This window comes from Ursus americanus, chromosome X (genome assembly GCF_024610735.1).
Source record: "Ursus americanus isolate L20-20 chromosome X, mUrsAme1.1.p, whole genome shotgun sequence".
Taxonomy (NCBI): domain Eukaryota; kingdom Metazoa; phylum Chordata; class Mammalia; order Carnivora; family Ursidae; genus Ursus; species Ursus americanus.
The window spans coordinates 560,352-584,313 of NC_142164.1; the positions used below are offsets into that span (position 1 = coordinate 560,352).

Genomic DNA, 23,962 nt, shown 5'->3' on the forward strand with positions numbered 1-23,962 from the left:
TGTGGGAGACAGAGTGAGTGAGAGAAAGAGGGAGAGAGAGAGAGTGTGTGTTCAGGCGCATGCGTGTTTCTGATGACAGAAGGTCCATGCATTTCATCATGTCTCTAAGGGGTTCATAACCCATAAAAGGTTAGGAATTCTCTCCTGAAATGGTGCACCTTGAAATTGTGGTTCAGAGATCGATGTATTCTACTTGTTTTCATAATACTCTGAGGTAGAAGCAGATAGTTTAGAGATGTTTCATGAAACTACCTTTGATTCCTTTCTGGCCTGAGGCTCCAGACCAAATGGTGCCTCCAGAATGCTCTTCCCTTTCAGGTAGAGTTGGTGTATACTATGTCTCTTGACTTCTTCACAATATATTCCTTCTATATATGTGTCCAATTTTTTCCATTTTATAAGGACACCAGTTACATCGGATTAGGTCCCAGTCTAATGGCCTCATTTTAACTTGGTAAAGCCTCTGTCCCCAAATGCAGTCACACTCTAACGTACTGGGGGTTAGGACTTCAGCATATGAATTTGGGGGTGGGGATACAATTCAACCTATCACAGCAGAGTTCAGATTCAAGTTTCAGCCCCCCTCCCCTAGATAACCTCCCTGGCACTTGTCCTTTTGTTTAATCTGGTGGGTCACTGTCTATCAAGAAACAAACTGGGAGGTATTTGTAAATTATGAGGTAAGCAAGTTGGGTTGGTTTAAGAGGAGAACAACACAACTCTTAGAAGGATGAGATTCGGTTATTCTGCTAACAATTCCATAAAAATGAACAGACCTGTGATCTAGACACACCTTCCTGGAGGAGCTCAGTTTTAGCCTCTCTCAAATTCTAGGAATGAGCACAAACACTTTTCCACAGGGTTACAGGATGTTGCAGGTTTTTGTTGTTGGAGATGATACTGTTGGGGTGGTAATGAGTCAGCTTGGTGGCTGTGGCAGGAAAGGCTGATGGGAAACAGATCTTTGATTATCAGAGCTGGAAAAGCCCTCAGAGCCCATTAGTGCACGGCAGGGGAGATGGGTTCTAGAAAGGGAGAAGCAGTTTCCCCAGGGCAAGCAGTGCCTTGTGCCCTGATGACAGCCAGTCCCATCATCATTTTATAAGTTTCTTTCTTTCTTTTTTTTTAAAGAAGTTACTTTCAAACATAATGTTTTGCCGTTCATTTCTCATCGCTTCGCTGCAGTTACACCATACGGGAGGCAGATGCTGAGCTTTGCAGCAGTCAAGTTATCTGCTCAAGGTCACCCAGAAAGTCAGAGGTAGACAGAATTCAAATGCAGGTCCTGACTTTTTGTACTCTATTTCTCTGAGTCATAATTGTGGCTAATTGTTTGCATAGTGGTTTTGCTTTCTAGATCCTCTTGGTGCAGGACATGCTCATCTTCACAATCTATTCTGAACTGTTGACCTCCCCCCTTTCCATCTTGCTTTCCTGAGCTGCTTATGACCTGCCTGGCAGAAGAGGTCCAAGGGGAGAGAAGGTGGAGTTCAGTGCATCCATGGAAGCCAGCGATCCTGCACTTGTAAAATGTAAACAGCTCCCAAGTGAGAAGAGACAGCCCTCAGGGCCTCACGTCCTCTGTGCAGCTAGAAAGTGACAAACCAGCACCCTTCTTCCCTTTTTGCACAGTGCCTGGCACGTGGTAGGCACTTAATAACTGTTTATCGAATGGATCTGTGAACATGCCCTCTCCAGAGGAATTGCTTTAAAATCCTTTTTTCTCGGGGCGCCTGGGTGGCTCAGTCGGTTAAAGCATCTGCCTTTGGCTCGGGTCATGGTCCCGGGGTCCTAGGATCAAGACCTGCATCCGGCTCCCCGCTCAGTGGCGAGTCTGCTGCTCCCTCTCCCTCTGCCCCTCCGCCTGCTCGTGCTCTCTCTCTCTCACACACACACTCTCTCTCAAATAAATAAATAAAAATCTTTAATAAAATAAAATAAAATCCTTTTTATCATAGAAGAAAACACAAATATAGCAAACCACATAGAACAAATGTACGGCTTAATTAATTATTATTAGATGAGCCCCCTTCTAACCACCAGCCAGTTGGAAAATAACTTCACCATTCTGTGCTGAAGCTTCTCCATGTACCTCACCTCAGTCACAACCTCCTTCTCCCTGTAGGTAAGTCCTACCCTGGCATAGCATGTGTAGAAATCTCTTCTTTGCACTTTTTTATTTATTTTATTTTATTTTTTTTAAAGATTTTATTTATTTATTTGACAGAGATAGAGACAGCCAGCGAGAGAGGGAACACAAGCAGGGGGAGTGGGAGAGGAAGAAGCAGGCTCATAGCGGAGGAGCCTGATGTGGGGCTCGATCCTAGGATCCTGGGATCAGGCCCTGAGCCGAAGGCAGATGCTTAACCGCTGTGCCACCCAGGCGACCCTTCTTTGCACTTTTTTAATGTTCTTGTCACTCAAATGAGCATCCCCTAGGCAATATAATTTAAAGTTTTGATCTCAGGGCACCTGGGTGGCTCAGTCGGTAAAGCGTCTGCCTTTCACTCAGATCACGAGTCCGCAGAAGCAGACTTCCCGCTTATTTGGCCAGTGGGAGCTTCAGAGTCCTTCTGACGTGACCCTAGTCAGATCTGATAACTTCCTTGTGGCACTGTTTCATTGTATCTTTTTTTTAAGTTTATTATTTTTAAGTAATCTCTACACCCAACGTGGGGCTCGAACTCACAACCCTGAGGTCAAGACTGAGCCAGCCAGGCGTCCCTGCTCTATTTCATTGTAAAGAGCTTCACTTTGGTGCTGGCCAACTGCTTTCAGGGGTCTTTGTCACATGTCTCCCACTTCCAGAAGGGCTCCCTGCTCAGCAGGGCGTCTGCTTGTCCCTCTCCTTGTCCCTCTCCCTCTGCCCCTCCCCCAGCTCATGCTCACACGCACTCTCTCTCAAATAAATAAAATCTTAAAAAATAAATAAATAAAAGTACAATAAAAACCAGAGGGAGGGCCTGCTGGTGAGTTATGCTGCCTCCTATTGAAGTTACTGGGTGACTATCATTTTTCCTTTCTGCTCCCACACTTGCCTCACAGCCCTGCGGAACTGCCTGCACTTACACAGCGTTTGTGCCGCTTTTGTCCTGGTGCCTGTTGGGCCAGTCTCAGCCCATCAATAACCATTGTTGGGGTTGGACCGGCCCTTGTGGTTCTTACTATGATTGCAAGATGCCCTTTAGCAAAAACCATCAGGAAATTTGGAAGAAATAAAATTTATTACTTACAAGACCTGGGAATGACACAGAACACCTGGGGCCGCACAGCAAGGTCATCCGTAGAGAGAGGGCTCACAGGGGTCTGGGCTTCTGCTTTTATTAGGGTCAGGTGGGGGGGGGCGTAGGGTGTCATGGACTCACTATTGGTGAGTTTGAAATACAAGTGTGGGAAGAGAAAAAACAAGTGGCCCAAATGGTCAGTTATCAAAATCAACCACAATCTGTAAAACAGAGGTGCCTTGGTGGGGTGAGGGGACCTGCTCTCCATTTAGCGGTGTGGCTAGCCCTGTGTTCCTTGGAGAAAGTGTGTTTGAAGTGGAAGCCATTTCAAAGTGGAAGTCTTTGAAATGAATGCCTCAGGAGTCAAAGCGTAAGTCGGACACTAGATGCCTTTGCACTGGCTGCTTCCTTGGCCCTTCTTCAGGCTCGGTTTAGCCATCCTGGAAGCTTCCCCAGGCCCACCAATCTGATAGAGATGTGTCTTTTGTGTGTTCCCATAGAATTTTGCCTTTCCATTATCATAATAATAATGACTGCAATTGTCTGTTTTTCCATCTGCCCACAAGACTGGGTAGCAGGGCCTGTGCCTTGTTCTGTGTTTTCCCACGGTTTGCATGGTGTCCAGTATATTAACAGGCCATCAAGAGATGGTTGTTGAACAAAGGAGTGAAAGCCAGAATGTCCATGCAGTCATTGCCTCGAGTTGAAATCTACCCATTTCATATTTCATATTTCTACCCCTTAACCATCCCAGCCAGATAGCAGGCTCTTTTGGGGACCAGTTCTCACCCCCTTCTCTGTGTCTATCATCTGGCAGGATGCGTGGTGATTCTTGGTATTACTTTTTCCCCCAAAATTGCTATTAAAGGATGAGAAAGCTGTTCCCATAAGACTAAGAGCAATTAAGTTGAAACTTGGTTCTGCACTCAGTTTGACTTCCTCTTTTACAATGATTTTTGGGAAGTAAAACAAAGTTCCTCTTCACATTTCCCTATCAAAGTCGCCTTCGGAAAGTTTGGGGTACCCCAGGATCCCCATGAAGGCTTTCCTTAGCAGGCACGCATGGTGTTCCCTCACCCCCTGGGCCCCTTCCCCGGGCCTGCACCATCTCAGGGAACCCAGGAATATTAGGCCTTATATCGCTGTTTGCCCAGTTTCCCATCCCCCCCATGTTCCAAAGCCCACAGTGACACTTGAGCTCCTTCTCTTCTGTTTGGTAGCTCCACTCCATCCGATGCCATGTTTTTGCAACAGGCATTTATCGAATCAGTAATTTTTCTCTCCCTCCTGGATCATTCCCATGAGCACACAAACATGCTGTTATTTCTTCTGTCTTAAAAACAAGGACTTAATCACACCGCTTTGTCCCTCTTCCAAGTGGCCAAACCTCTCCTCAGAGGTTTACAGTGTCTGTAAAGGCAGAACCAAGCCAGGGCTCACCTGCCAGGCACCGTTTTCCCCTCCTTGTCCTAACCCAGTGTGAAGCGGCTGTCCACCTGCTGATGGCTGCCCCTTGCCAGGCCTCAAAAGGGTTTTCTAGTCTGAGGCGTAATAGGTCTTTTGTGATGATTGGCCTTCCCCTTTCAGTGCTTGATCAAGTTCTCTGCTGCCTTGGATCTCATATTTCCTGGGCAGGGAGGGAGCTGAGAACACTCCAGACAGTGGCTTTTCCTTTTCCCCTGGCCTCTTGGTCTAAGCTGGTGGGCTTATAAATGTATCAGGCGTAAATGAAGCTCAAGATACGAAAGACTTCCGGTCCCAGTGGTCACCAAGCCTCCTGGCAGAAGCCCACACTTCCTGCTGTCACACATGCCACTGCTCAAAAGAGCAAACCACAGAGCTATAAATCTCTCCACTAGCATTTGCCAACTGCAACATCGAGTATCTCCAATGGAAAAGAGCCCTGCTGTCAGCCCGTCAGCCTGTTACCCATCTGTGCTCCATTCTCCACCACAGAAAGCGAGGTGTCTAATGTAAGAAAATGGGGAACTTGAGGAAGGTCTTCTCCAGGAGATGGCAGGGAAGTTTACAGATACTGAGGACTCCTTAGAACGGAGGAGCCACAGTCAATTGCAAATAAGCATCTTTTCCTAGGCCTCATACCCAAGGAGGTAGCTCATTCTAGGTCAGGGTAAGTGGGGTGCCGAGGAGCCCTCAAGTCTTCCCTAGTACCTCCAGTGGCATGCAGAGTCGTGTCTTGGTGCTGGTTTCTTTGGAACATCATTCTCTTTTCTGAGCATGGACTAAGCTTTCCCTGATCATTTCACCTCAATGCTTGGCTCTTTCTGAGATTCCTGTGGCAAGTTCCTTTTAGTTGTTACAGTGTTTCTCAACATGGCACAATAGCTTTAGGCCAAACAATTCCTGCCCTGCTCCACCCCCAGCCTTTAGGACACACAAAACACACCTATTTTCAGATGCCCCCTGAGGCATCCCAATGCCTAATTGGGAAACACTGATTTAGGAGGTGAATGCTTAAGTGTCTTCCATCTTTAAAAAAAAAAAACCTTTGGGGGTGCCTGGGTCGCACAGATGATTGAGCAACCGACTCTTGGTTTCGGCCCAGGTCATGATGTCAGACTCGTGGGATTGAGCCCCGACTCGGGCTTCATGCTCAGCATGTAATCTGCTTAAGATTCTCTCTCTCTGTCTCCCTGTCCCACTTTACAGGCAGACATCGCTAAAGAATTGGCTACAGCCATTTCTCTACTTTTTACCTCACACTCATTACTAGTCCTTCCATCCTCACTTGAGTTCAGATCCCCTCCTACAGCTAGTTAATTTCTCCGAACCTCAATGTTCTTAAACATAAAACAGACATAAAAATACTTACCTCTCCCATAGGATAGTTTTGGAGACTACATGGATTATGGTAAAGCACTTGGGGATTTACAGAAAGTCGTCAACTTCAGATGATGGTAATCCTCTCTGTCAAATGTGTATGATTTTTCTTTTCTTGTTAAGCGATTCTCTAGAAGTTGAATAACGGTGTTAGATGATACTGACAATGGTGGGCACTCCTCATTTGTGTCTGATTTGAATGTTTGATCTTGGCTTTTGGATTGAGATGGACAGTGGTAAGAAAGCTTTCTTCTCATTTGTTACTAAGGCTTTTTTCTGCATGCCAATACATACATTTCTATTACGTACCTTTGCGGCATTGATGGTGACGGTTGCACGACCCTGGTCCTCTGACCTGTGGGTGTGAATGCTGTCAGTGCACTCCCCAGTAAGGACCCATCCTTACAATCATTGAATAAAACAGACTTGAACATGGTGCACTAGTCATTTCATCCAAAGCTTGGTGGACTTTGCATTTCATTGTTGGAATGGCTGGTTTATTTTTCTGCCATCCTTGTCATGAAATAGGATCGTGACGGAATCCGAGAAGCAAGAGCAGTCGGTCCAGTAACCCCCTGTTGAATTGCCTCTCCGCAGGCCTGGCGCAAGCGCTGGTTTGTCCTCCGGCGGGGCCGCATGAGTGGCAACCCTGACGTCCTGGAGTACTACAGGAGCAAGCACTCGAGCAAGCCCATCCGTGTGATCGACCTGAGCGAGTGCGCCGTGTGGAAGCACGTGGGCCCTGGCTTCGTGCGGAAGGAATTTCAGAATAATTTCGTGTTCATTGTCAAGACGACTTCTCGTACATTTTATCTGGTGGCCAAGACTGAGGTAGAAATGCTGGTGTGGGTGTACAGCATCAGCCAGGTCTGCAACCTAGGCCAGCTGGAGGATGGCGCAGGTGAGAGCAGAGCCTGGGTTCCTGTGCGCCATGGGGTGGCCGTGGGTACTGGATATCAGAATTTTTCCCGCAAAGTACAGTTCTACAGGTGGCTTCCTTTCACCTGGTTCGAGATTTCAGGCCCGAATGTGCCACACACTGCACACAAGTGACTTCAGTGGCTTCAAAGCCACTCCACAGCTTTGCTTGCATCAGCCACAGATAAAAGATGTAGTAAAAGTAGAAGGTGGGTGAGGATGTCCAGGAGGGCTCTGATTTTCCCCATGTTGTTGCTGCTGCTGATTTCCTGGAAATATTAAATCTCAGCGTTTTTCAGTAATTCATGGAACTCCAGTTTTTCTGTTGTCAGTTGGGTTGTTCAGCACTGGGCGGTAGAAAGACAGAACTCGGCCACTTCTCATAGGCAGGGAAGAATTTCTCATATCTCCAATCAGCTTGAGGTCTGTGCATGGCAAATTAGCTCTGAGGTTGCTCTGGGCCACTCCTGGGCTCTCGCTCCTGTTCTCTTTCTTTCCCCCTCACTTGCTTTCTCTCATTCTTGCTCACTTTCACTCTTGCTCTCTCTTTCATACACATGCTTGCACACGTATTCCTGTGTAATATACTGGGTATCGTGCACCTAGCATTACAATTCACTTCCCTTCTTGGAGTTTGCTGTGGAGCCCTTGACATCATTGCACCATGCCCTGACCCTCAACCTGTGAGATCTTGAATCTGATTTCCTTTAGGATGTCAGTCTAGCAGACAAAACCTCAGTCCTCAATTCCAGTCGCCAATGGCTTCAACATTTCCACCATTAGTGTTATGCTTATCACCTGCCACTGAAACACACATTGGAGCACTAGGTGGCGGTGGAGAGTCAGCTGCAGCTCTCTAGGGTGGCACGGGGTGGGGGTGGGGGGTTGTTTCCTGAGGACAAAATCCTTCCCTTTTCATGAACCTGGGAAGCTTAGTTAAGTGCAGTTAGCTCTTCAGTCACATTACTGAGCTGCAAGAGCACTCAAATAAAAGGAAATGAAGTGATGGCAAGCTCTTTATCCTTACTACAACAGGTGAAGCTTACTTGCAAAGCTGCAGTGAATCCTTCCTGGGCAGAGTCCAACCTGGTGCAAACAAGCAGAGCATCCCTGACCAACTTTTCCAGGCTTGCCACTCACTCTTTGCCACCCTAGTCCCTACCTTCAGCCCAAACTGCATACATATCTGTGTGCCATGTTATGTGTCGCCTCTGTTTCTTTCCTCATCCAGGAGTTCTCCTAAAACATAGATACATAACATGTTTCCCAGTGTCCAAAGAGGAATACGAATGAGTCAGGCACCAGGCAGAAAATGGATGGGTCTGGTGGGAATTTGGAGGAAGCCAGAAACCACCCCCATGACCTTTATCATTCCCTGTAGCCCCCCGCCCTTAGTTTTTAGGAGGATGTAAGAACAGACTCCTCTTCATCTGAGAACCATGCCCGAAGGTCTTTCTTGTGGCTTTTCACATAAAATGTTTGGTCCTGTATCCAGCAACCCTAACTAGTCAGCGCATCGTGTGTACTCTGGCCAGGAGCTCTGCTAAATGCTCTTCTGTGGTAGCTCATCGCCAGAGCGATGTTGTGGCGAATTCACTGTCAGCATCTCCACTTCACAAAGAAGAAAACTTGCAGCAAGTAGGTGGCGTGCCCATGGTGACAGCAGCTAGACAAGAGAGCCTACACTTGAACCCAGGCAGTTCTGGGCCTCTCCGACTCAGGAATCCTGAACTTCTGCCAGCGTGGTTCAAAGGGGGAAATAAAAGTAGGCTTTTCACTGGAAGTTTCTGAATATCATGCTCCTTGAGAAATGTCGGCTTTACAGGCCATCACACCCTATTTCTTTCTCTCCTTTCCTTTACACATCATTACCCGTATCCTTTATTTATGTTTGATTTGTCTGTCTTCTTTAGTGGACTGTAGATTCCAGTGAGGCAGAGTCTGTCTTGGCAGAGTTAGAACAGTTCTACGCGCATAGTAGGTACAATAGGAGTTATTCTACACAGGCAGAAATAGACATAGAGTTCAGCACGAATGCATATATAAGTGTGTACATACATGTCACGCATAAATATATGTGTGTGTGGGTGTGTATTTGTTGAGTGAATAAACAGCGATGCAGGGCTACGGCCGAGAGCCATAAAGAAGCTATGAGTAGACTGTGTTACTGCACAGTTTTAGGCCAAGAATGCTTGGCTTTTTTTTTACTCTTAATTGATTCAACACTTCACTCTTGGAACATTGGCCTTCTTCCCCAGACATTGTTTATAGCTTGGGGAAATGGTCTCCTCCATCAGTACAAACACCAGCTGTGATTTGCATCTTCTATTTGGCCTCGTAGATGCTGTTTGAGAATTTGTGAGTGAGTGCTATAGCCATTCTTAAACGTTAACCCGGGAAATGATTTCTCCAGCAGATTCCATGGAGAGCTTCTCTCGCATGCCCTCCTCCCTCCAGCCATCTCCTGCCAGCTCCCTTCCCACTGCCCATGCTGTCAGCTCCCCCTTGCCGAGAGATGACCTAAGTACCAATTCCGTAGCCACTGAGGAAAGCAGAAGTGAGTCAGAGTCTCTTTCCCTTCCTGATTATCTGATTCTGTCCAACTGTGAGACTGGAAGACCGCGGCATGCCAGGTATGCTTATGTGCACGTCTCTCGATGTCTGCAGAACGTCCGCTGCCTTCTCTGGTGGGCTCTGTCATTGACATGTGCTCAGTGCTCCTGACCAAATCAGTCCATTTAGCTGTAGCATCTTCTAGTGGGTGTGTCTCCACTCACCTCTTCCTGCTGCAGCCAAGGTGGGGACGGATCACTGTCAACCACAATGAGGGATAAGTCATGCATGTGGCTTTCATGCCTAACCTTGTGTTTTCATATGTATCTGACACTGATAGGATGACAGAAATCAACAAACCATTGGTTCCTGCATCCAGGGATTAGTGAGGGCTGTGGAGGGAATGTGGAAGCATGGAAAAGAGGCCAGCATGGGTTTTGTAGTGGATAGGTGGCTTTCTTCTTCTGACTTCTGCCATGGACTTGCTCCATTTCAGTCGCATTTGTATGCTTTTTTCCCCTCAGTCTGCCCACCAGATGTGAGAGCTGGTCAAACTCAGACCGCTCATTGGAACAGACTTCATTTGATGACGTTTTTGTTGACTGCCTGCAGCCAATGCCCCCCAGTAACTTGGCTCACCCCTCACACCATGGGAGTGGCTCTCAGAAGGCTCCTTCCCTGAGGCCTCAGGCTGCCCTGATATGGAGTAGAGATATCAATGGACCAACCAGGGATCACTATTCTTCACCATTGCTGGAAACTTCCTTAAATTCCACCATTCAGGTAGATAAAAACCAAGGTTCCATGCCCTATGAGGCAAAAGAACTAGACATCGTGTGCAACATGCCACCTCCTCGCCCCCCTAAGCCAAGCCATCTCTCTGAACGGTGCCAAGACAAGCAGCTCCCGTGGAGTGGGCACGGCAGCATCAAGAAGCCAGAGTGCACTATGACGCCAAGAAGAATCTCTCTCTCTGGTTTAGATAACATGAGAACCTGGAAAGGTAAGTGTTGGATGCTAACACTGACAGTGAAGCCTGCCTCCTCTTTACTCCTTGTGTCCACATGAGGACATGGCAAATGTCCCTTACTCAAGCCAGCCCAGTCTTCCAATAGGGCCAGGTCATTGGTGGAAGCACATAGCCTGACTGCTAGCAATTCTCTTTCAAGTCTGGCCACTGGCAGAGATACTTAGGTCCCTGTGGCTGCCAAGACCAAGCTCCTGGTGTTTGTTTGGAGTCGCTCAGGGTCCCACTCAGTAGAGAAGGTGATATCTTTTGCCTCCGTTCAGCCAGTTTCCATTCTTTGGCTCTGACGTGCATAGTGAGAAGTGACGTGGTAAACCATAGCTCTTCTCTTTTCCAACAATCCTCTCACCCTATTCATCCCCCCACCCGACACGTTCTTTCCAGGTTTAGTGATGTAGCTTTTTACCATGTTGTCACCATCAAGGTGATTCTCACCCAGCGCTGTCACCTTCGTCTATTCACATGCCCTCCTGGAGCCCTCTTTTGCCTTTTTCTGTAAAGCTGTTTATTCTGATGGGGTTGGCTTACTGCCTCCTCTCTCTCTCTCTCCCTTTCTCTGCCCACCCCCTGCCCCGCCACTGTTCCAACCAAATATAATCAATGTAATCACTCCCACACTGCTACCTATATATCTTAAAGGAATTCTGCAAATTTAAGGAATGTGTAAATTGTGTAAATTTCTCATTCTGACTGTGGAGCTAAGTCACTCTGGCAAAGACCTCCCCTAGTGTCATAGTGGTGGGACCTTTACACATTACTTCTCTCTTTCTTTCTTTCTTTCTTTCTTTCTTTCTTTCTTTCTTTCTTTCTTTCTTTCTTTCTTTTTAATTTTATGTATTTATCTGACAGATAGAGAGACAGCAAGAGAGGGAACACCAGCAGGGGGAGTGGGAGAGGGAGAAGCAGGCTTCCCGCCAAACGGGGAGCCCCACACGGGGGCTCGATCCCAGAACATTGGGGTCATGACCTGAGCCAAAGGCAGACACTTAACGACTGGGCCACCCAGGCGCCCCTACACGTTACTTCTTTCCGCCAGCCTCGATGAGATGAGTATATGCTGAGTACACAAAGGTTCTTAATGTTATAACGTGTGAACAGTGGACAAAAAGGGAAAACTGGAAGAGTATGTAAGTAGATTTTGGGAAGTGAAATAACTAGACCAATAGAATGATAGAATATGAAAATGAATCAAAAGTCTCCAATTGAAGGGGTGCCTGGCTGGCTCAGTTGGTAGAGCATGTGACTCTTGATCTTGGACTTCGTAAGTTCAAGCCCTACATTGGGTAGAGATTACTTAAAAAATGAAATCTTTCAAAAAAGTTCTCAAATTGAAGAACAAAAAGTTGAAATAATGATATACTTCTATTGTCTTTTATATTTACCCTACAAGATTCTCTTTAGTTCTTTGTAAGGATTTGCATTACCATCCGGTGTCATTTCCTTTCAACCTGTATAAGGGTCTTCCTTTACTATTTCTTATAAGGAAGAGCTATCTGCTAGCATTAAGTTCTCTCGATCTTTATTATTTCTCTGGGGATGTTTTTGTTTCACCTTCATTTTTTTTTTCCTTTTTAAAGTGACTTTTTTTTGAAATTACTCATTTTTATTTTTATTTTTTCAGCCATTTTTATAACAGATATGATAGCAGTGTAATACATTTTTTAAAAAGTTATTCACAACATTTTTCAAGCAAAAGTAAAACAATTGGAAATTTAAATTAATTTAAAACTATTTATACTGAACTTAATTTTTAAGTGTTTCTTTTTTTTTAATGTTTTTTATTATATTATGTTAGTCATCATACAGTACATCCCTGGTTTCTGATGTAAAGTTCCATGATTCATTAATTGTGTATAACACCCAGTGCACCATGCAATACGTGCCCTCCTTACTACCCATCACCAGCCTATCCCATTCCCCCACCCCCCCTCCCCTCTGAAGCCCTCAGTTTGTTTCTCAGAGTCCATAGTCTCTCATGCTTCACTCCCCCTTCTGATTACCCCCCCTTTCTTTATCCCTTTCTTCCCCTACCGATCTTCCTAGTTCTTATGTTCCATAGATGAGAGAAACCATATGATAGTTGTCTTTCTCTGCTTGACTTATTTCACTTAGCATAATCTCCTCCAGTGCCGTCCATGTTGCAGCAAACGTTGAGAATTCGTTCTTTCTGATAGCTGAGTAATATTCCACTGTATATATGGACCACAACTTCTTAATCCAGTCGTCTGTTGAAGGGCATCTCGGTTCCTTCCACAATTTAGCTATTGTGGACAATGCTGCTATGAACATTGGGGTGCATACGGCCCTTCTCTTCACTACGTCTGTATCTTTGGGGTAAACACCCAGTAGTGCAATGGCTGGATCATAGGGTAGCTCAATTTTTAACTTTTTAAGGGACCTCCACACTGTTTTCCAGAGTGGCTGTACCAACCTGCATTCCCACCAACAATGTAGGAGGGATCCCCTTTCTCCACATCCTCTCCAACAATTGCTGTTTCCTGCCTTGTCGATTTTTGCCATTCTAACTGGTGTAAGGTGGTGTCTCAGTGTGGTTTTGATTTGAATTTCCTTGATGGCTAATGATTTTGAACATTCTTTCATGTGTCTGTTAGCCATTTGTATGTCTTCATTGGAAAAGTGTCTGTTCATATCTTCTGCCCATTTTTTGATTTGTTTATTTGTTTCTCACATATTGAGTTTGAGAAGTTCTTTGTAGATCTTGGATACCAGTCCTTTATCTGTAGTGTCATTTGCAAATATATTCTCCCATTCCGTGGGCTGCCTCTTAGTTTTTCTGACTGTTTCCTTGGCTGTGCAGAAGCTTTTTATCTTGATGAAGTCCCACAAGTTCATTTTATCTTTTGTTTCTCTTGCCTTTGGAGATGTGTCATGAAAAAGGTTGCTGTGCCCGGGGTCAAAGAGGTTGCGGCCTATGCTCTCCTCTAGGATTTTGATGGATTCCTGTCTTACATCGAGGTCTTTCATCCATTTGGAGTTTATCTTTGTATATGGTGTGAGAGAGTGGTCAAGTTTCATTCTTTTGCATGTAGCTGTCCAATTTTCCCAGCACCATTTATTGAAGACACTGTCTTTTTTCCACCGGATGTTTTTTCCTGCTTTATCAAATATTAGTTGTCCAAAGAGCCGAGGGTCCATTTCTGGGTTCTCTATTCTGTTCCATTGGTCTATGTGTCTGTTTTTGTGCCAGTACCATGCTGTCTTTGTGATCACAGCTTTGTAGTACAGCTTGAAATCCGGCATTGTGATGCCCCCAGCTATGTTTTTCCTTTTCAACAGTTCCTTGGCGATTCAGGGCCTTTTCTGTTTCCATACAAATTTAAGGACTATTTGTTCCAGTTCCTTGAAAAATGTCATTGGTATTTTGATCAGGATAGCATTGAAAGTGTAGATTGCTCTGGGTAGCATGGACATTTTAACTATGTTAATTCTTCCGATCCATGAGCATGGGATATTTTTCCATCTTTTTGTGTCTTCCTCAATGTCTTTCAAGAGTGATTTATAGTTTCTAGAATATTGGTCCTTTATGTCTCTGGTTAAGTTAATTCCAAGGTAACGTATGGTTTTTGGTGCTATTGTAAATGGGATGGATTCCCTAATTTCTCTGTCTTCAGTCTCATTATTCATGTATAGAAATGCAACTGGGGGCGCCTGGGTGGCACAGCGGTTAAGCGCCTGCCTTCAGCTCCGGGCGTGATCCTGGCGTTATGGAATCGAGCCCCACATCAGGCTCCTCCGCTATGAGCCTGCTTCTTCCTCTCCCACTCCCCCTGCTTGTGTTCCCTCTCTCGCTGGCTGTCTCTGTCTCTGTCAAATAAATAAAATCTTTAAAAAAAAAAAAAGAAAAGAAATGCAACTGATTTCTGAGCATTGATTTTGTATCCCGCCACATTACTGAATTGCTCTATAACTTCTAGTAGTTTGGGAGTGGATTCTTTTGGGTTTTCCATATAGAGTATCATGTCATCTGCAAAGAGAGACAGTTTGACTTCTTCTTTGCCGATTTGGATACCTTTTATCCCTTTTTGTCGTCTGATTGCTGTTGCAAGGACTTCTAGTACTATGTTGAATAATAGTGGCGAGAGTGGGCATCCTTGGTCGTGTTCCTGATCTTAAGGGAAAGGCTTCCAGCTTTTCCCCATTGAGAATGATATTTGATGTAGGCTTTTCATAGATGGCTTTTATGAGCTTGAGAAATGTACCCTCTATTCCTACACTCTGAAGGGTTTTAATCAGGAAAGGATGCTGTATTTTGTCAAATGCTTTTTCTGCATCTATTGAAAGAATCATATGATTTTTGAATTTTTGTTTCTGGATAAAATCTAAGACACTGGGGCGCCTGAATGGCACAGTGGTTAAGCGTCTGCCTTTGGCTCGGGGCGTGATCCCGGCGTTATGGGATCGAGCCCCACATCAGGCTCCTCCGCTAGGAGCCTGCTTCTTCCTCTCCCACTCCCCCTGCTTGTGTTCTCTCTCTCGGTGGCTGTCTCTATCTCTGTCAAATAAATAAACACAAATCTTTAAAAAAAAAAATCTAAGACACTGATCGATTTGCAAATGTTGTACCACCCTTGCATCCCAGGGATGTATCCCACTTGGTCATGATGGATAATCCTTTTAATGTTCTGTTGGATTCTATTAGCCAGGATCTTGTTGAGGATTTTGGCGTCCATATTCATTAGGGAAATCGGTCTATAATTCTCCTCTTTGAACGGGTCTTTGCCTATAATTCTCCTCTTTGAACGGGTCTTTGCCTGGTTTGGGGATCAAGGTAATATTGGCCTCATAGAATGAGTTTGGTAGCTTTCCTTCTGTTTCTATTTTTTGAAATAGCTTTAGGAGAATAGGTATTATTTCTTCTTTGAATGTTTGGTAGAATTCCCCAGGAAAACCATCCGGGCCTGGAGTTTTGTTGTTTGGAAGGTTGTTTATCACTGACTCAATCTCTTCATAATTAATTGGCCTGTTTAAAAAATCAATTTCTTCCTGTTTCAGTCTTGGTAGTTTATAGGTTTCCAGGAAGGCCTCCATCTCTTCCAGATTGCTTAGTTTATTGGCATATAGCTGTTGATAAAAATTTCTAATAATCCTTCCAATTTCAATACTGTTCGTCGTGACCTCTCCTTTTTCATTCATAATTTTAATAATCTGGGTCCTTTCTCTTTTCTTTTGGATAAGTCTTGCCAGTGGTCTGTCAATTTTATTGATTCTCTCGAAGAACCAGCTTCTAGTCCTGTTGATCTGCTCTACTGTACTTCTGGTTTCTGCTTGATTGATTTCAGCTCTAATTTTGGTCAACTGCTTCCTCGTGCGTGGATGAGGCCTGTCCCTCTGTTGCTGTTCCAGCTTCTTGAGGTGAGAATATAAAAGCTGCATTTTAGATTTTTCTATTCTTTTGAGTGAGGCTTGGATGGCTATGTATTTCCCCCTTAGGACTGCCTTTGCAGTATCCCATAGGTTTTGGACTGTTGTATTTTCATTCTCATTGGTCTCCATAAATTGTTTAATTTGATTTTTGATTTCCTGGTTTATCGAGTCATTCCTGAGCAGGATGGTTCTTAGTCTCCAAGTGTTTGAGTTTCTTCCAAATTTTTCCTTGTGGTTGAGTTCCAATTTCAGAGCGTTGTGGTCTGAGAATATGCAGGGGATAATTTCAATCTTTTGGTATCGGTTGAGACCTGTTTTGTGTCCCAGAACATGGTCTATTCTTGAGAATGTTCCATGGGCATTAGAATAGAATGAGTATTCTTTGGTACTGGGGTGTAGTGTTCTATATGTATCTATGAGGTCCAACTCGTCGAGTATGGCATTCAAAGCCTTTGATTCTTTGCTTAGTTTTTGCCAGGGTGTTCTGTCTATTTCTGATAGTGGTTGCGCTGGCTGTAGAATTCTCGTTTGACAGATTTTTTTTCTTTCGGCAATTTGAATTTGAATTTGTAATTCTACTCCCTTCTGGCTTTCCATTGTTTCCGATGAATAGTCTGCTGTTAATCTTACTGTGATTCTCTTGTAGCGAGAGAGCTGGTTTTCTCTTACTGCATTCGAGGTTTTCTCCTTCCTTTTGATTTTCCACAATTTGACTATGATGTGTCTAGGTATTGATGTGTTCGTGTTTAGCTTACTTGGAGTTCTTTGAGCTTCTTAGATGAAGATTAATGTTCTTTGTCAAATTTGGGGAGTATTCTGTCATTGTTTCTTAAAAAAAAAATTCCTCCTTCTTTTCCACCTCTCTCCTCTCCTTGTAGGACTCTAATTACATGTATGTTAGTACGCTTGATGGTGACAAGTCTTTGAGGCTTTGTTTGTTTTTCTTCATTCTTGTTATTTCTTTTTCAGACTGGACAATTTATATTGATCCATTTGGAGTTCATTGATTTTTCTTTTTTTTTTTTTTTTTTTTAAGATTTTATTTATTTATTCGACAGAGATAGAGACAGCCAGCGAGAGAGGGAACACAAGCAGGGGGAGTGGGAGAGGAAGAAGCAGGCTCATAGCGGAAGAGCCTGATGTGGGGCTCGATCCCAGAACGCCGGGATCACGCCCTGAGCCGAAGGCAGACGCTTAACCGCTGTGCCACCCAGGCGCCCCCTGGAGTTCATTGATTTTTCTATCAGTTCAAATCTTCTCTTGAGAACTTCTTGTGAATTTACATTGTAGTTACTGTACTTTTCAACTCCAAAATTCCATTTGCTTCTTTCCAATTTCCATCTTTTTATTGATGAGCCATTGTTATGTTATCTTACAATTTTTTAAAAAGATGTATTTATTTTTTTAAATATTTATTTGAGAGAGAAAGAGAGAGATAGCAAGAGAGCACAAGCAGAGTGGAGGGGCAGAGGGAGAGGGAGAAGCAGGCTCCCCACTGAGCAGGGAGCCTGGCATGGGGCTTGATCCCAGGACCCCGGGACCATGACCGAGCCAAAGGGAGACTCTTAATGACTGAGCCACCCAGGCACCCCTAAGGAGTTATTTATTCATCTGGTGGGGGGAGGAAGAGGGAGAGAGAGAATCCTGAAGCAAACTCCCTGCTGAGTGCAGAGCCTGATGCGGGGCTCCATCCCAGGACCCCAAGATCATGACCTGAGCAGGAATCCAGAGTCTGCCCTTTAACCAACTAAGCCACCCAGGCGCCCCTATCTTGTAATTTTTTTGAACATGGTTTCCTTTTGGTTCTTTGAACATATTAATAATAGCAGTTTTGAAGTCTTTTCTGCTTATTCCAGGATCTAGAACTTTTCAGAGACAGTTTTTATTGACTGATTTTTTTTTTCCTGTGTATGGATCATTATTTTACCCCTTCTTTGTGTCTGTTTTAATTTGTTGTTGAAAACTATTTTAAAGATTTTTATTTAAGTCATCTCTACCCCCAACGTGGGGCTCAAACTTACAACCCCGAGATCAAGAGTGGCATGCTGTACCAACTGAGCCGGCCAGGCGCCCCTAACAACTGGCTATTCTGGATAACGTACTGTAGCAACTGCATTCTGACTCCACCTAGGATTCATTATTCTGGTGTATGTTTGTTTAGTGACTTGCTCAGACTAATTTTCTAGAGTCTACTTCTGCACACAGTGTGCAGCTGCTGAAATCTCTGCTTAGTTTTTGTCCTTTGTATTCCTTATTTTGCTGTTCATCCTGGCTTCCTAGAGGTCTGGGTCAGCACGGTTTACTGGTCAGCCAGTGGTCGGTCAGAGCACATGCTGAAGCTCTTCTTGAGTCAGATTGCTGTGTGGGATGCGAAATGCATTCAAAGTTCAGTCTTTTTACAAGTCTGTCCCAGCTCTTACTTTCTAGATCCATTTATCTTACTGCTCTGCCTCCTGGACATGTCTTCTTTCAGTTCAACAATTATTCTAAATTTTTATGTCACACCGTTTTTCACACCCATCTGACAAGTTTCTAGTCCTATATTAACCCAACTTTCCTCTTTCTCCATGCCTGTACCTGAGTGGCTGAGTATTGCTACAGAAAATCATGGTCACAGGTCTCCAGTGCCCTCAATGCTGCTCTGCAGTGCTGTCCCTTGTCTGCTCACCACAAGGGATCTTCTACACCTTCTCTCTTCAAACCTCCAGCTCCATCTCTACCATCTCTGCTCTCGGAAAATTCATATAATATATGCAACAGGCATTTGTTAACTCTTTGCTATACGTCCTCCTAATTCACAGAGAGATCTGAAGCCATGGTACAGAAACCTCCAAATCTGGTCTGATTTCCATCTGTTGGGGAATGTGCTGTGACTGCCCAACTAGACATAATAGCAAGCCTTGCGTATAGAAACCATATTACGCTTCTCTTCCTCTCCGGAGCTGAGCATAGGGCCCTGAGGTCCATAGGGACTTGGAACCTAGTTTCAACTGATACTGTCTTGCATTTCTCACCACCCTGGCTTGTTTCTTACAGCTGATGTGGAAGGCCAATCCTTAAGACACCGAGACAAGCGGCTTAGTTTAAATTTGGTAAGTTTGGCACTTGAGTTCCTTTCAACCTCAATTTTACCAAAAATAGCCTGACCGACATATGTTCCCTTGAAGTCTTTTGAGACTCAGCACTGAGTCTCTGAGGACCCGTTCAGTCTTCCCCAAGGCTTGCACTTATCTGGGAACTACTGGACTTCGTGTTCTGTAAGGACCCTGCCAGTTCTAATGGTTCAGACCCTCGTCTGACTCGGGGCAGGACTTAAGGCATCACATTATACCTAGAGCATTTGCATAAACTCCTAACCCACTGTCTTCTAGCATCACCTTCAGGAGAGTCTCACTCACCTCACACAACAGGTGCAGAGACAGAGCTGGAGTTAGAGGCTTATCTGACTTTCCTAAGGAAGTTCAAAGTTATTCTTGGATAATTGGCAACCGAAGCCCTGTGTGCAGCCTTGGCAGCCCCGCTGGGAGCCACTTCCATGACTGCTCTGTGCTTCCCCACCTGTGCCTGTTCTCTTGCAGCCGTGCAGGTTCTCCCCAGTGTACCCCACGGCTTCAGCCGGGGCCGAAGATGGCTATGTGCCCATGGGCCCCCAGGCGGCCATCTCTGGTCTTAGAACCCACCGCAGCCATGATGACTACATCCCAATGAGCCCAGGAAGTGTCTCCAGCCCACTGCTTGAGCTGCCTGCAGACCTGGAGCCTCCCCCAGTGAACAGAGACCTCAAGCCTCAGAGAAAACGTAAGCCACTTGACTAGGCATGCTGTGCAGGAGAGGGGATACGGGTCCTAGAGACCATATAAAAAAGTTTCCTTCTTGACTCTCTCTGGGAAGAAAGCACTGGAGGAACCATCTCAGAGGGCTGGGAAGTGTAACAGTGCGAAGCAATGGCCAGGACTGAATGGGAAGGGCTGGGAAAGCTTGCCACCCCACACTGAGAAAAGGAGGCTTGGAACTTAAGGCATTGCGGCCCTGCAAATACAGCCTACAAAGCCAAGTTCACTCCAGAGGGCTCATCTTTTCTGCTTCCCTAACAAAGGCCCAGAAATAAGTGATGATGATGAAACCCACCTGGCATCTCTTTGTTTAAACAGACTTGAATGTAATCACAGTGAGGTAGTCAAGAATGACTTCTTTTTTTTAAGATTTTATTTATTTATTTATTTGACAGAGAGAGAGAGAGAGACAGCCAGTGAGAGGGGGGAACACAAGCAGGGCGAGCGGGAGAGGAAGAAACAGGCTCCCAGCAGGGAGCTCGATGCGGGGCTCGATCCCAGGACTCTGGGATCACGCCCTGAGCCGAAGGCAGGTGTTTAACGACTGAGCCACCCAGGTACCCCAAGAATGACTTCTGACATGAATTCCTTAATGCCAGATCTGGTCATATGCAACTTCTCCCTCACTGCCCTGCACATGCCCCTCAGCAGCGGTATCTGGGGGCAATGAGCAGTCTGGATCCTATGAGCACGGAGCTCCGCAAAGCTTCTGCCTTGTTCCCAGGCAGCTTCTCTGGTCTGCAAACAGCATGGACAGAGAGGGAGAAAGGAGAAGACGGAAAGAAAAGCAGGTCAAACTAACTTGCTAACTTCATCCTTGCCCATCGCCACTTGCCCAGTAGGTCTGTGTGATTACCAGGAACTATTTGGTACAATGACTGTGATCTCTGGTTGGTTCCCACCTCTGTTCACTCTTTGGAAAAACTACTGCTTCAGGCAGCTATACCCCAAGCTGGTAGCCAAGGCCCCTACTCATGCCTGGTCATTCTAGTCTCACCCGCTTCAGCTTGAGTCGGACACACTGACAGCATGTCTGCTGCGTGTGCTCCTGTGCTAGGCACTGGGTGGGATGTGAAGATGAGGAAGCAGCTTCTTCAGTGGGATGGGGAGGAAGACAGGTAAAAACCAGCTGGAAGAAGAAGAATGATCAAGTCAGTGCCAAATAAGAACGAACCCTGTCTTAGGATGTTCAGAGGAAACAAGGTCTCATGCCACCAGGAGAGACCTTCTCCCCAGGGACTGTGTGACTCACATGTCCTTTCCAGCTCAGTACCTTGCCCAGCTCAGAGGCTCCCAGGAAACTGACTGAACAGCAGAAGTCACTGTCCTGGGCTCTGATGATATGGAGGGGAGTTAAATAGTCTCTACCCGTGTAGTCTAGTGGAGGAAACAAAAGGAACCTGGTCAAGGCCGTGGTAGAGGGATACATGCATTACCAACTCAATGAGGTGGACCACAGAGGTGGAGTAAGGGTCAGGTGCCAAGAGCTTCTCTACGTGCCAAGGTGACTGTGACGAATGAGCCAAAAAAATCCCTGTCCTCCTAGAGCACAGTCTAGATCTGAATCAGATAATCACAGATGAATATATCATTACGAACTGCAAGGAGCGCTATGAAGGGTAAATACAAGAACTCATGAGAGCCCATGATGTGGGGCCTGATCTTGTCTGGAGGTCAAAGAAGCCCTTCCTAAGCAGGAGACATTGAGCTGTGATCTGAAGATGACTAACCAGGCAGAGAGATGGGGAAGAATGTTCTACGTAGAAAGATTATCAGGTAGACAATGAACTGGAAGAGGGGAAGACTAGAACCTGGGTGACCATCTCTGCCTGTAGTAAGAAAGGTAAAATTTCCCTTTTGGACATGCCAAGTATAAGGTAGGTTTGGGATTCCGTACGGTCAGAGACTTTCATCTGTTTTGCTCACACTGTGCCTCCCAACACCTAGAACTATGCCTGATATGCAGTGAGTTCTCAAATGCATATTGACTAAATGTATCTCCCCATTGTTACCTCTCGCTGGTAATGTGACCAGTGAGGTAGGGAAGGGTAGGTCAGTGAATTCACACTCATCATCAGGGCTGCTTGTTCATCAATTTGGACTGGATGTGCTAATAAGTAAGTGGAATGTCATAATTTTAGTCTTTAGATTCTGGCCTTGAACTCCTGAGAACTTACATACTGGATATCGTGTATTATCTTGTAGCACGGCCACCTCCCCTGGACCTGAGAAACCTCTCCACCATCCGGGAACATGCATCTCTAACCAGGACCTGCACCGTACCTTGGTATGTCTTTGATTGCTCGAAAGGACCAGTTTTAGTTAAGCCTCTGAATAAATGTAGCTGAAGCCCTCTTGATCTAGCTTAAGTCAAAGGAGGGATGGGGTTTGTTATAATGAACCAGAAATATTTTGTAGATCACAAAGGAAGGAATATAACTGGATGTCCCAGGATACTGGAGTCAGAAACAAGCTGTTGGGAACCCAAGGAACTCTCCACCTCTCACATCTGCTTCTCTCTTCACATGTACCAGAGATCCTGAGCTTATTTACATGCTACAGTTCCAGTATCCACAGAGATAGGCTCTTTTTCGACCCCAACTCACATTTCCTGGGAGAGGGAATTGTACTGCCCCAGCCTGAGTAGAATCACCTGTGGCCCAGGGGGAAGGGTCGGTAGTACCAACATGGCTTCCAGAAGCCCAGCCTTGTGAACGAAGTAGAAGGGAGTTCTCAGAGATAGAGGGATGGTTCTTGGACCTGGCAGACAAACCCCAAAATGTGTGTGCACTCTCTCATCTCATCTTTTAGAAGTTGTATTTTCAGAGTCTTGGGCCTGGCGCAAGAGTTTCCTGGTTCTTTCTCCATGCCACAGGATACAATCACTTTGCAAAGCAGACCTCTGCAAAGAGCTCTATTTCCAGTCATGACTGCAGAGAGATGCAGCCTGTGCTTCTGACTCAGGAGCAGGGTGAAAATTGATTTGCAGTCTTGTTCTCATCCCATCAGAGGGATGGCCACATCTCATTACTTTCGCTAGTTTCTTTGAATGGAAACAAGAGAGCTCCAAAGGAGTGTTTTGTTTTTGTTTGTATTTTTTTTTCTAAATGATGTGATGCCTTGGTCTGTTTCTAGAAAGCTTGCGAGCTGTGTCCGATGGAGGGTCTGGAAAAAAGTAGCCCTTGAGAATTGGGAGCCGTTTGCCCCAGAATGGGACAGAAGCTGGGCAGTCTCTGTTGCTTGAGGAATTGCTTTGGCCAGAAAGAAATTGTATCTGGAAGGGGAGGGCTGAAAAGCCCATGGGGACCCTGTCAGCTCCTGGCTGGCTTTCAGAGCAGCTGTAAGACATTGCTTTGACCTCATCTATATTTTTGTTCTCAGCAATCGAACGAGATTTCTCTCTCCAGAAAGAAACGGTATTAATTCTGCAAGATTTTTTGCCAATTCTGTTTCCAGAGAAGAGGAAGAAAGCTACATCCAAATGGTAATCCTCTGTTTCACTCTTCATATGCTTCACCCCAATGTATATTCTTATGAGTTCATTATAAAGGAAACATGTACTTCAGAAAGATTCCTGCAATCTGAAAACAATCACTTGAATGTGATACCAGGTTACTGGGAACAAATCTATTTGAAGCTGGTTTTCTTTCCTGCAGGATGCAGCTCCTCCTAGCATTTCGAGGCCATGCTATTGCAAGAACACCCAGGGTTGAGACATGTGTAATGGGAAAATGGAAATGTCAGCAATTCTTTTCACCAAGGCTGTGATATCCGATTTGATCTCAATGACTTTGTAGTTCTTTGGATGTCCAGAGAAAACTCACATATCCTATGAACCTTTCTAAAGGATAAATCACTTGGAGTCCCAGTGGGAGGGAGTACAGTGTCCTGGGCTGTGAATGTGTCTTAGTGTCTGGAGACTCGGATTATAGGGTCTTTCTATAGACCTGAGTGGATAGAGACCTGACATCCCCATCCTTTAATTAAGTAATTAATCTCCCCCTCCAGCCTTCTGTTATTCCTTCCGTTCTCTTTACTTGGATTCTGTTGGCAGCATGGGTTTTTGAAGACAGAAGGATTTTTAGCACCTCTGGGAATTATGAGGCACGTTAGCCAGAACCGAGCCTGTTCTGCAACTTAATGTAGGGAACTCCAGAGAGAATCTCTGTTTGACCTGCGAA

General features: G+C 45.3%; 1 protein-coding gene across 2 annotated transcripts in view; it reads left to right on the forward strand.

Moving 5' to 3' along the window:
- GAB3 (GRB2 associated binding protein 3) overlaps window positions 1-23,962 on the forward strand; it is an 83,600-nt gene that overhangs the window by 35,256 nt on the left and 24,382 nt on the right. The window contains exons 2-8 of one of the 2 annotated variants that reach the window (XM_087859488.1): window positions 6,663-6,966; window positions 9,397-9,616; window positions 10,061-10,539; window positions 18,985-19,040; window positions 19,527-19,746; window positions 21,987-22,068; window positions 23,163-23,265. In XM_087859488.1, the coding sequence (XP_087715614.1) occupies window positions 6,663-6,966; window positions 9,397-9,616; window positions 10,061-10,539; window positions 18,985-19,040; window positions 19,527-19,746; window positions 21,987-22,068; window positions 23,163-23,265 (1,464 nt within the window). The remainder of the gene's footprint in view (window positions 1-6,662; window positions 6,967-9,396; window positions 9,617-10,060; window positions 10,540-18,984; window positions 19,041-19,526; window positions 19,747-21,986; window positions 22,069-23,162; window positions 23,266-23,962) is intronic. The other variant, XM_045788958.2, reaches the window with a different exon arrangement.